The sequence below is a fragment of the Aquarana catesbeiana genome, linkage group LG05, assembly GCF_042186555.1.
Source record: "Aquarana catesbeiana isolate 2022-GZ linkage group LG05, ASM4218655v1, whole genome shotgun sequence".
Classification (NCBI taxonomy): domain Eukaryota; kingdom Metazoa; phylum Chordata; class Amphibia; order Anura; family Ranidae; genus Aquarana; species Aquarana catesbeiana.
In genome coordinates, this window is record NC_133328.1 from 245,759,083 (window position 1) to 245,772,720 (window position 13,638).

The 13,638-nt window shown below is 42.1% G+C and overlaps 1 protein-coding gene across 1 annotated transcript in view; it reads left to right on the plus strand.

Moving 5' to 3' along the window:
• Window positions 1-13,638, plus strand: part of SACM1L (SAC1 like phosphatidylinositide phosphatase) — a 281,982-nt gene that overhangs the window by 39,674 nt on the left and 228,670 nt on the right. Inside the window, exons 2-3 of the mRNA XM_073630675.1 lie at window positions 9,554-9,651; window positions 13,522-13,596. Of these exons, the coding sequence (XP_073486776.1) occupies window positions 9,554-9,651; window positions 13,522-13,596 (173 nt within the window). The remainder of the gene's footprint in view (window positions 1-9,553; window positions 9,652-13,521; window positions 13,597-13,638) is intronic.

Sequence of the window (13,638 nt, forward strand, 5' to 3'; positions counted from 1 at the left end):
AGTTCAGTTTTTCTTTTTTAATCTGCAAAAATGTCAACAATTCTGTGTTTTTCTGTCAATATGGGGTGGCTCACACATACCGTTCCTAGTCAATCCGATTTGTGAGGGCCTGGCCCGCCAGGGCAGTCCCTGGCCAAATGCCCCTGCTTTCCACAATCCCAACATTCCCTTTTTTCTATCCATTCTTTATTCCTCCATTGTCCTCTACCCCTTCCTCTTCCTCTCGACTTGTTCCTTCCTCTAAAACCACCTTTGCCTCTCCCTCTGAGACTCCTCTGGTTCTGCACAAAAAACTTTACTTTCATATTCTTTTTTGCCCTCGTTTTCAAATACTTCTCAGAATGCTTAGCATATTATAAAACATCTAAAAACGATGCAGTTCGGTAAGTAACCATGTTTTTAACAATGTAATCCTTATGATCCTGTTTCAGTCCATTAACAAAAGCTATCTTTAGCTGTTGCTGATATGCAGTATTCACATCCTCAGCTTCGGGAGCCCGGAGAACACTTTAAAAACCTCTCATAGTTTATTTAGGTAGTCACTGACACTCTCCTTGTCTTCCTGTAGTGTACTATTTATTTTTTGCCATACAGTCCGTTGTACCCATCTAAGCTGGCATCTGTTCAGTAAAGCAGTCAACCTGTTTCCTAAGTCTGGGCTATCTGGAGGCAATGGTTCCCCTCGCCCCTGTCCGTTTGCTAGGGTGCAGGGGTCCCAGTCCCCCTTTACCGAGGCCCAATCTGATCCTAGTACTCTCCTCAGGGCTCTCTCTACCTCCACCCTACAACTTATAACTGTTCTGTAATCCCTCTATATTTTCAATGAATTCAGCTGGACCTAATTTTGGATGTTTTATGTGTTCTGTAGCCTTTTGTATGTCACTGTCGGTCCATGGTCGAAAAACAGTCATAGTCAAGGGATATGGCTGGCCAAGTGCATTATTCTGTCCTCCTCTTGGGTTCGGGACTTCTATCAAGGGGTATTTCTCACCATCATCTACACCATACCTAATAGGAGGTTTACTTGGTCTCTTGGCTCCTGCTGGGGCACCTAGTGCATGGGTTATGGTGTCAGTTAAGGTTTCAAGGATCGATCTGTTCATCTCTGGGACTGTACTACTGTCTGGAGAGATTGGGGAAGTGGAGTTGGGGTTTTGTTCAGAGACAGTTCCTTTGACAGGGGTGGATGTCACAGGGAGGGTGGTACTCTGGGCAGTGGCTTGCACCTGAGGGGGAGGACCATTATAAGGAGGTGGTCTCAGGGTATAACAAATGAGATCATCCTCTTTGTCCACTAGGGGCAGTTTGGCTTGGCATTTCTCTTTTGTTCTTCGATTCTAATTCTAGTGTGCTGAAGCCAGTACTCTGCCATTTCCAACCCATACCTCTTTTGATCTTTGGGTCCTAACAATTTTAAGCTTGTCCACCAACTCCTGACACTCTTTCACAGTTAGTTTACCATTGAATCCAAACTTTCTCTCCCACTTGGCACAATACTGAATGGACGTAGGGTCTTTGCTATGCATACATTTCTTATCATCTTAACCTATAAAACACTGGGATAGTGACCCTCGGCTCACGGTAACAATATGAATACAAGAAGAGTATAAACATCAGCACTCCCCACACTATAGGGAAAATCAAAAAACAACAGTACTGTTGTTCAATAAGGTTACAGTGTCAACAGAAAGGTTAAACATGAGAAAGGAGAAATTAAACACACAGTAGAAAGTTAGCCTTGCGATCTTTCTAGATCACTTAGCTAAATAGCGTTTAAATAATCGGGCAATAAACCTCCGACGACATCAGGCAATCAACCTCTGACGTTTGGTATACCTCAAATCTTTTTTTTTTTTGTCTGCCCGGACAGTAGGTGACGTCAATTTTTTTTTTACCTTGGGCAACTTCCCCAAAGGCCTCTGTATACGAACCCTGGATTATCGAGATATTATGCGATCAATCCCAATGTCGGCAATTACAACACTTTAAACATCATCCACTTGTATATTATCTCTATGCTGAGCGGCACTGTTTGGAATATATTTCTTTAAGTACACTTGTGGGAACATGAGGTGTGAGCAGTAGTAGTGACACTAGACTAATTTCTGATATCGATAAAACAGACATTTGAGGGTGAGATAATTTTATTATTAGTTTCAGTTTGGAGTGGTTTTATCACGAATCACATTTTGATATATACTGATAGTACTATACTCTCTCTCCTTGAGTGATTTCGCTGAAGTTCTTTTTGGTTTTATTGTGAAGCTAGCCGTAATATTGTTAGAAAAGGATACAAAATAATAATTTAATTCATGTTTCAGACCAGGTTTGAGATCTCCCCCACAATAGTCTGCTGCTTTACAGACAGTTCAGATTCTATCAGTGTATAAACTTTTTTTCAGCTTAAGAGAGTTGTCAAGATTTTCCTTCACTACCTGTGCATAACAGCAAATGAGAGAAAAGCTCTGTGAATGGAATTACCCTGATGGAGACGAGTTGTCACTTGAACGCATGTTCCCATTGGACGATTTTAACCTCCTCTCTTGCTCTGGTGACAGCTCAAAATGTTTCGCTTTCCCATGACACCATGTCTTCATGACAGTGGTGGTCATCAGGACAAACAAAGAGGGTTATTCTTCCAAATAGGAATACAGACACCAACTGTGTGCTTCCTTAGACACACACACACACACACAGTGTCGCTTGACCCTGCCTCTACTCTCTCCTTACAGAATTTGACTGACAGCAGCAGGAACCAATGGCTCCCGCTGCTCTCAATTATACCCATGAATGCAGGAAGAGAGCAGAGTGGGGTTGCCAGCGAGGACAGTGCTGGATTAAGAGTGGTGTTAGGTAAGTGTTTAGGAAGGGGGAGCACAGACATTGGAAGGTTTTTTTACCCTAATGCAGAGAATGCAATAAGGTGTAAAAAAAACCTTCTGCCTTTAGAACCACTTTAACCGGTTCCCACCCAGCCCATTGTACATTCATGGCTGGGCAGGACCGCTCTTGCTCTGGGTGGACATCAAGAAAACATCCATAGACCTAAAGGATGCATAGTGTCACATTCCAATCCATTCTACTTTCTGACCTTGCCTCAGAGCCACATTCCAACATGTTTCTGAGATGGTTGCAAATGTTACACTTTTATCTTTCTAGTGCCCCTCATCTATTCATAAAATGTATGGTATAACTGGCAGTGGATCTCAGACAATCATTTGAAATATACTTCTGATAAACCATTCCAGAGAAGGTCTTTTGTCTCATTTCCAGCTGGTAGATAAGCAACTGCAGAGTCTGAGATTTCTCCTAATTCTGGAGAAATTTGACTTCTTTCTGATGCGGAGGAATTTTTTTTCTGGGAGAACTCTGATTCATTACTGCAGAAGTCATTCCTTACTCTAGAGTACAACATAGAATTGTAAAACTGGGATTGGTGGTCTCTTGGGCACTTGCACAATGCAGATGGTAACAAATGCAATCTGGGTAAACTGGGATTGGACTATGGAGAAAATGCGCTCCAATTCATCTCTCTCAGATATTTCTTGAATCCCTAAACTGGTAGAAAGTCTAGTCTAGAAAATCTAGGGTCCTTACTTAGTTATTACAAAGTCTAGGGGCTTTACTTAGAACTGTTCTGATCCAAAAATACTCACAAGTGCAAAGGGCTGGGGAGCTCACTTGGGAAGATCAAGTCATTCAGGTAGTAGGACAGAAGGAGCTGTAACATACAGTAGTAGATGGGAACATATTCAAGAATTATTGTAGGTAGATCACACTGTGGGAATATTCAAAATAATCCGCTTACTAGATTTAACCTTTACCTAAAATATCACTTTTGGGTGGCTTGATCCTGTAACATCTTATCATTAAAGTGTTTGTCAAGGTCAAAAATCTTCTTCTATAGTTCCCTCTGGTATATAACACTAAGGCCCCTATCACACGGACGGACCGGTCAGGTCTGCCTGCCAGTTTTTTAGGCGGACCGGAATGGACGTTCCATGCAGGTCTGTGGAGCGACGGATGTCAGCGGTGACCATGTCTGCTGACATCCGATCCGCTAAAATCAGACATATGTCGATACGTTCGCATCCGTCCTATTGGATTGGACGAGATCTGATGAAAACGGACATGCTGTCCGTTATCAACCAATCCCTCCATAGGAATCAGCGGCGCTCTGACAGGCCCCTCCCTGCTCAGTGAGCAGAGACGGACCTGTCATCCGCTGGCTCAGCGGAGATCAACAGCGAGATATCCTGCTGAACTGGCGGACTCCGCTGAGCGGATTTGCCTTGTGTGAATGAGGCTTAAGCTCTCCTGTCCCGATCTGATAGCTGCAGGGGGGATGCTGGGAAACCCCTGCTGACATCAGCCAAGAGGAGGAGGGGAGGAGATCGGCGAGCAGTCACGTGAGCGCCGAACGGCGCTCTGAAGTAAGCTATTATACTAAAAATTACATCTACTGGGGAGCTTAAAGAGGAACTGCAGTACGCTCACATAATTTTGTAATAAAAACATCTTTGCCATTCTGAAGCTTCCTTCCAACCACTTTGCATATTATTTTATATATACTGTGATTCTGTACTTGCCAAATATGCTGCAGAAATCTCCCTCCACTGAGTCTGGCTGCAACAATTTTAACTGTGGGCAGCTGAAGCTGCTGCCTGTTCACTTCCTGGATTTATACACACACACACACACACACACACACACACACACACACACACACACACACACACCCCTGCAGCTCTCATTAGCCCTCTTATGACTCATCCCCCCTTTCTGGTAAAACTCTCACGAGAATGAGAGAGAGAGCTGTGCATGATGTCATAAGCCTAGGCTTTTTACCAGACAAGAAACAGGAAGTGGGCTGTATAAGGTATTTACTGGCAGAAAAAAAAATGTTTTACTATCCAAAGTTAAAACAACAAGGGCAGAAGAATTAAAAGATGATGAAAAAAACGACTGAAGTTCCGCTTTAATTCTCTGTAATAGACGGAACTATAGAAGAAAAACACTTTTTTTTTTAGAGCAGGAGGGGAGGATCAGGGAGCTGACAAGCAGGGAGGGGAGGGGGAAGGAGGACAGAGGGAAACACGGACACAGAGAGCAGGGCTGCAGCGGATGTAGGCGCGTACGCTGACAACGGTATCAGGGCTCAGCAACCCAGATATATCGGCGTCAGTGTACAGAGGGGAGGGCAGAAACTGGCAGGATCACCCAGGTATTTTAGGTGATACAGGGCGCTAAATTGCACAGCACAAGCACTGTGCTGTACAACATGCTTTAAAGAAACAGGATCAATACATTTTTTTTTTTTTTTTTTTTTGCGTTGGCAAACATTTTAACTAGGATTTGGCAAGAAACCAAAGTGCCCAGCTATAAACAGATGCATTTTATGTTATCTGCATAGGTTCAAAGTACCTAGAAGACTTTGTGTTAGCTTACTGTTTTCTAATAGTGTTGAAAAGCGGTGTTAATGTTGACATCAAATTTTCATTTTAGTCATAGTCTTTTAACTAAAATGCCATTTTTGTTTTAGTCATATTATAGTCATCTGAATTGTTTTAGTTTTAGAAATATTTTAGTCGACTAAAATTGAATTGATTTAGTTAAATTGTAATGCATTTCTTTCTCTAGAATTTCATGATATACTCATAGAGTAAAAATCTAACTTTATTATTTGTGGTATTACGTTTTGAACATGCACTACACGCACAGATTTAGCCATTGTGATATATAACCAGTGTTAATTTTGATGTCAAATTCCAATTTAGTTTTAGTCATAATCTATAGAATAAAATGCCATTTTAGTTTGCCGTGTTTTAGTCATCTGAATTGTTTTGGTCATATTTTAGTCGACTAAAATAGTGTTAATTTCATTGTCAAAAAGGCCGATATCTGAAAACGATGCAGTCAACTCATGTGCCTGCAGTAATTTTGCTCTGTGGGGAATACAGTTCATGTAGCCATTTGATTTTTGCATCCATATGTTGGGCTTTGCTTGGTCCTTGTGCTGCCTGTGTTGTGTCTTTCTTTTCCTAATATAACACTTATTGCACTCGGCTATATAGAGGATGAATGCTTAGTTCAGTGTTCCTTAACCAGGGTGCCATTTGAGTTCCCTTGGGGGGCTGCGAGCATGGCACCCAGTTTGTCCTGGATCAGCATCATAAGTTGTCATGAGATGAGTGGGCAGGCTGCCAGCACCATAACAACCAATGACACTTTAGGACCAGAATGCACAGCATCTATCATTGCTATGGTGATGGGCGCCAGCTTTTCCTGGGACCATGGCAACGCATGACTCTTATCCAGAGCAGGCAGTATGCAGGACTGTCTCCAGCATTCAGGAGAAGGCAGAAATCGACCTCCTCCACCTTCTGCTCTGCCACAGCCAAAAGGTCGATCTCTGATGTTTTGATTGGGTGTCTCTCTAAAGGGGGTACTATGTGAAGGGAGGCTCTAATGTAAGTGGGATATCTCTGGTGTGAGAGGGGCTCTGATTTAATTGGGGGAACCTCAGGTGTGTGTGTGTGTGTGTGTGTGTGTGTGTGTGTGTGTGGGTTCTGATGTGAAGTTTTAAAGTGATATTAATTTTTAAATAACAAACATCGCAATACTCTCCTGCTCTGTGCAATGGTTTTTCACAGAGCAGTCCCAATCCTCCTTGGGTCACCCACTGGTGCTCCTGGCCACTCTCTCCTGCCTAGTGCCCCCACACCCTCGCTCCCAAGCCGCTGCTCTACATGTCCATTCCGTGGCCAATGAGGAGTGAGAGGCTCTTGTGCACATCACTGGATCGTAATGGGGCTCAGGTAAGTATTTGGGAGGGGGGCTGGGGCGCTCTACAGAGAAGGTTTTTTTTTACCTTCATGCATAGAATGCATGAAGTTAAAAAACCTTGAGCCTTTAGAACCACTTTAATTTTATTAAGCCAATTTTGTGCATTTTCCTGGGCTCAGGTATGCCATTGATGAGTAACATTTGCAATTTTAACTTTTTAGACTGGGGTGCCTCAAGATTTTGCATGCTTTTAATGAGTGCTGCGGCTAAACAAAGGTTGAAAAATGTTGGCTTAGGCTAGGATCACAGTATTGCAGATCCTGTGTGCAGCATTTAAATGGGCTGCTATACTGTAGGAAAAGCAGGGAAAAGGTTTCTGACCCGGTTAACAAAAGCACCCGCAGGGCAGCCGCAGAGAGCATGCTGTGTTATTAGATGCGTAGGGTGCCTTTAAGAAGTAATGGCACCCCACGCATCTGCTAAAGAGCAGTGCCTTTTGTGGCAGCGCCTTTTGGATTTTTTTGTTTCATAGTAAGACAGTATACATGTGTGCCCTATATCCAAACATGCCAAGTTTTTACCAGGAAGAGGGGTGGGGTTGTGTGACGGAGGTGTGGGTGGAACAGAACACACTCAGAGAGCAAGAGTGTTTTCAGGGCCCCTGGCCAAGAGGTTCTTTATTTTGGGGGCCTGAAAAAAGCATAGGAGTTAAATAAGGGGTAGGCCAAAGGGCAGTAATTCCGACACAGTGAGGGACATGCAGAAATAGTAACAGGGTGTTAATAAGGCACATCAAAGAATAAGTCCAGAGTCATCGGGCAGCAATCTAGTACAGCAGGGACTTAATCCAGCATCACAAGGAAACAATCCATGCAGTGAGTAACAGGCCACAATTGGGTACAGCAGGGTTAAGTCCTTAGCACTGGGCACAGCCAGGGTAAAGGACTCTCCAGCCAACAGCGGCCTCAGCGGAGGAAGTCCAGGCAGAGTAGCAGGGAAAAGGAGGTCCATAGGACAGAGATCCTTCACAAAGCCCTCACGGGTCCTCGGAGGGCTGTGTGTCCTGGCCTCAGCTTCAGGGCCACACAGACAGTAGTTGAAGGTAGAGCAGAGAATAAAGTAAAGTCTGTGTGTCCAGTCCAAAACACCACACAACTACAAATCCCAGCAGTGCAGAAAGCAAAGTCTGTCTCAGCAGTTCCATGTTTTTTCTAATCTCCTTCTAAGGAGACCTGCAGCCAGGAGCTCCTCTGTCCATCACTGAAGTAAACTCTCAACAGTCTAACACCCTTCAATTGTTATCTATGGTATTTTGCATTCAGCCACACACCTCAATTGAAATCTCCCGGTGCTGAGGCATCTGGCTCTATCCTCCCAAACAGGATACAATAATTTATGCACTTCTTACTGAGGGCAGCCTCATATCCTACCCCCTGTGGGGACACAGGAACTCACAAACCAAATTATGCAGATAAATTGACTGTTACACACTGTGTCTGGATTAGAAATTGCCAATTTCATCAAATAAAAAGAAAAAAATCCAATGTTTCTGGCCTCCGTTACAGTTACACGGTGTTTGCTGGGGAATGGTTAGATAGAAGCAGACATCTTATGATGCATAGTATACAATGTCAGGCATACTTTTCATGCTTTTTCTTTAATACAGGTTGCTGCAAGTATGCATTGTGCTTATATAAAAATGTAGGGGGCCAAGCCAAGGAAGGGGAACAACTGCTGTAACTAATATATCATTGTCCTGGAGCAGAAAATGTATAAATATACACACACAAACATGTATTAACAATGTACAGGTAATATACACACTCATGGGAATGCTTTTAAACGATCAGTAAAGGATGCTGTAGTAGCAGGTTTCGTTGATAACATGTTTATTTAATTGCTTTTGAAGTGGCAAGAGGTCTGCCAAATGTATAAGTGTCTCCTAGCTTGCAGAAACCAGAGATAATTGTGTGTATTGGGTTACATCTTGAGACTAAAGTAAATATGTCAGTGTTGAGTTAAAGGGGTTGTAAACCCTCGTGTCTTTTTCACCTTAATGAATCCTGTGTTGAATAAATGCTCCCTGAGAATACAATTAATACTTGTCTGTTGTACCACTGATGATTAATTTCTGACAATGTTAAAATTGCTAAAGGATCTTCAGAAAGGGCTAATTAATAATGCATAAGTTATGCATTCCCTTTATAAAACCTCTGTTTAGCCATTGGAAGCCAAGCTGTTATAAGTGGGATTTGAACTTTAGTCAAGAAGCAAACCAAAATTATGTTCTTGTATGTTGCTTTTAGACCCCTTTCATACCGAGGGCGTTTTGCAGGCGCTATAGCGTTAAAAATAGCGCCTGCAATCCACCCTCAAATAGCTGCAGCATTGTCTCCAGTGTGAAAGCCCGAGGGCTTTCACACCGGAGCGCTGCACTGGCAGGACATCAGGAAAAGTCCTGTCAGCAGCTTCTTTGGAGCGGTGAAGGAGCGGTGTGTTTATCGCTCCTCTAACGCTGCTCCCCATTGAAATCAATGGGGCAGCGCTGGGATACCGCTGGCAAAACGCTGCTATTGCGGCGCATTGTGGGCGGCCGAAATGCGCCGCAAATCCGACGGTAAAACGCCACTATAAATAGCAGCGTTTTACCGCCGACGCTATAGGCGGCTCGGTGTGAAAGGGGTCTTGCTAAACTACTTTTTTTTTTTTTATATAATTCTTTTTCATTATGTGTTTTTTTTTTTTTTTTTTTTAATTTCTACTTTAGGCACACAACACCTGAGAAGTTTTTTGTGGAAGCTTGTGATGATGGAGCAGAGGATGTCCTTGCTATTGACAGAGTGTCAACAGAAGTTGCTTTGGCAGGTAGTGATCAGTTTAGCAATATGAAACAATCATCAGTAATAAACCAACAGTATTCCACAGCAGTGCAAACAAATTTTCAAAAATAGTGAAAAAACATTTTTAAATAAATGTGCGAAAAATGTGTATATAACAGTAAATAAGTCTACAAGAATGTAAATCTGGAAAAAAGTAAAAGTCTGAGTGTCACACAGCAGTGTGAAATCTTCTAACCACCGTAACACCTTGAATCCACCACCAAAGTGATACTGTGAGCCCCTCTCCCTTAAGAATAACACTCACCAGACCACATTGCAACCATTTTTAATGAGTAGGCAATAGCACTCAAAACAGATATTATATCTCCTTTAGAGAAGCTCCAAATCGCCACTCCACCTTCCTTATAACTTTAGATCTCAGCAAGTATCGCCCTGCTTTGTTCCTAAGACAACTGGAGCCAGATCGCAGCGCAGCCGTGCTATTGCCTAATTACAAGAATGGGTCATTTTCAGAACACCAAAGATCTTTCGTCTTTATCCCTCAGCATACAAATCTAATTTTCCAGTATTTATTCGAGCGGTGAGATAGATTCTCCATTACCCAGACCTATCCTTTCTATAGTCTCTCCTGTAGAGTATTGAAGAAAAAAAAACATTTTTTTTTTTTTTGTATTCAATTCAAATTCCATCTCCCTCTCTGCTCTTTTCTTCATGGTTTCACTACCTCTCCCAGCTCTTATTTGCAGAAGGGGACCTCCTGTTCCCTGTCTGCAGTACCAGAGGCTTCCTGCATGCAAGCAATTTTACACTCTCACCGTTCTGTACGCTTTCCACCCCAGTGTTGTACAACACCAATTTCAAAAAAGGAACACTGTGTAAAATCTACATAAAAACAAAATGCAATGATTTTCAAATCTCATAAACCCACATTTTATTCACAATAGAAAATAGAAGACATATCAAATGTTTAAATTAGCACAGTGCTGAATAGCAAAAAAATGTCCCCAGTTATGAAGGGGGTAAAACTTACCGGAGGAAGTGGTTAAACTGAGAAAATATACCATTAAAAAAAAAAAAAGTAAGGTCATTTTAAGATTTGATGGCAGAAACACCTCTCATAAAAATTGGGACAGGGCAACAAAAAGCTCAGGTTAATTGGCAACAGGTCAGTAATATGATTGGGTATAAAAAAAGTATCTTAGAGAGTCCGTGTCTCAGGAGTAAAGATCGGCAGAGATTCACTAATCTCTGAAAAGCTGCGTCTAATGTTGAATGATTTCAAAATAATGTTCTTCAATGTAAAATTGCAAAGATGTTAAATATATTATCATCTACAATACATAATAGCAAAAGTGTCTGGGAAAAAAATCTGGAGAAATCTCTGTGTTCAAGGGACAAGACCGAAATGCAATATTGGATGCATGTAATCTTTAGGCCCTTATGCTGCGTACACACTATCGGAATTTCGGCCCGCAAAAGACCGATGAGAGTTTTTCAACGGAAAATGCGACTGTGTGTATACTCCATCGATCTTTTTGCTGGCGGAATTCCAGCCAGGAAAGATTGAGAGCGTGCTCTCAATTTTTCAGTCGGGAAAAGTTCCTATCCGAAAATGCGATCGTCTGGGGCAATTCCGACGTGCAAAATTCTTACGCATGCTCGGAAACAATTCGACACATGCTCGGAAGAATTGAACTTCATTTTCTCGGCTCGTCGTAGTGTTGTACATCACCGCCTTCTTGACGGTTGTAAGTTCAGTGAACTTTTGCGTGACTGTGTGTATGCAAGGCAAACTTGAGCGGAATCCCGTCGGAAAAGCCTTCGTATCTTTTTTTCAACGAAAAGTCCGATCGTGTGTACGCGGCATTAGAGGACACTGCATTAAAAACAGACATGATTCTGTGATGGATATCACTGCATGGGTTCAGGAATACTTCCAAGAATGATTATTATTATACAGGATTTATATAGCGCCAACAGTTTGCGTAGCGCTTTAAAATGTTATGTTAGGGCAGACAGTACAGTTACAATACAATTCAATACAGGAGGAATCGGAGGGCCCTGCTCATCACTGTCTGTGAACACAGTTTCCTGTGACATCAAAATATGCATGTTAAAGCTCTATCATGCAGAGAAGAAGCCACACTTGAACATAATACAGAAGCGCAGCTGTCTTCTCTGGTCCAAAGCTATTTAAAACTGTTTTGCCGTCAGACAAATCTAAATTTGACATTCTTTTTGGCAGCCATGGGCACTGCATCCTCCAGACTAATGAGGAGAGAGACCTTTTGGCATTAGCGCTCAATTCAAAAGTCTGCATCTCTGATGGTATGGGAGTTCATTCGTACATCTGGAATGTGTAGTAGCTTGCACATCTGGAATGGGTAGCTTGCGCATCTGGAAAGGCACCATCAATGCTGAAAGATATAGCCAGATTTTATAGCAGCATATGCTCCCATCCAGACGATGTCTTTCAGGGAAGGCATAGCATATTTCAGCAGGACAATGCTAAACCCCATACTGCATCTGTGACATACTGTCAGCTGTCATAAACTCCACACTCTTTCCCTTTACATTCTGCCCTCTGTCATATCTTCTGCACTCCTCTTTGGCACATACCTTTGTGCACTGCTCTACCGCACACACTGTCTACTGTTATATCCTTTGTATTCTTCTCTAGCACATACTGCCTGCTATCATACCCACCACTCATCCCTTCTGCACATACTGGTTGCTCAGACCAGTGGTTCTCAACCCTGTTTTCAAGAACCCCCAACAGACCATGTTTGTAGGTTTTCCTTTATCTTGCACAGGTGCTTTAAATCAGAGTGAATGGCTTGGTATTTTGGACAGCTTTTCTATCTAAGAGAAATTCCCAAAACATGGGGGTACTTGAGGATAGGGTTGAGAACCACTGGCTTAGACACTTCTTTAGCATTGTTTGTAATATCCCCAACCTTGCTTAATTTTGAACAGGCATGCTTGTGCTTGTTAATATAATCTGTGAAATAATGTGAAAAGAAATGTGATCGAGACATGTCCTAAGGTCTGTAGACTACGGGTCAGGGTTTATACCCTTATTTGTAATATGTCTCATTCCAATCTTAAAAGAGACCCCTATGAAACCCTTCTTTGTAAACCTATCCCTGAGCTCCTTCATCTGGAATACCAACTGGCTCTGCACCTTTCTAATGCAACTAGGTTGACCATTGCGAGAGCTTGGAAAACCCCTGTGCTTAGTTTTGAAGCAGTTAAAAACCTCATGAATGACATTTTCAACGAGAAACTGGCGGCCCTTGCCTTTGAAACTCACAATAAATTTCTTAGGGTTTGGCAACCATGGATAACATGCAACCAACCCTCCTGGTTTAATAATTTACTTCTTTCAATTTAATGGTCCCCCGACGCACACCCCCCCTTTTCTCTCCCCTCCTTCTTTCTTCTCTACCTTCTCTCTTGCACTTCACCTTGTTTCAAGACTTTTTTTTCCTTTTTTCTGTACAATTATCTCTCTGACACACCTGGGTCCCAGGAGTCGGTTTGCTCTTTATTGCAGTTTACTGATGATGTTTGCTTTTATATTGGAGAATAATGTACCATGTTTCTAGTATCCCCTTGTTGGGGTCTTTTCCTTTCTGTCATGTTTGATGTAACCATCACACTGTCATACTAATCTGTTGACTTTATTTTTTCCACTAATAAAATAATTTTGTAAAAGAAAAAAATGTGATGGGTATGTAAGGTAATGTCTCTGTGTTTAAGAGTTATTTTAAACCGTACTAACAGGGCTTAATTATCTTGCTGGTTTCATAGAATTATTTACTGTTTTGGTTGAGTGCTTTTTGATGGCAACATAATGATTGTGTGGCCTGTAAAAACTGTACTTGTATTGCAGCGAAGAAGGACATACCTCCATCAGCAATTACGAGGCCTATATGTGGTATTTTGGGTACAATTCGACTAGTTGCTGGTAAGTTGCTGATTTATTTATAACAGTATTTGTGGGTAATGG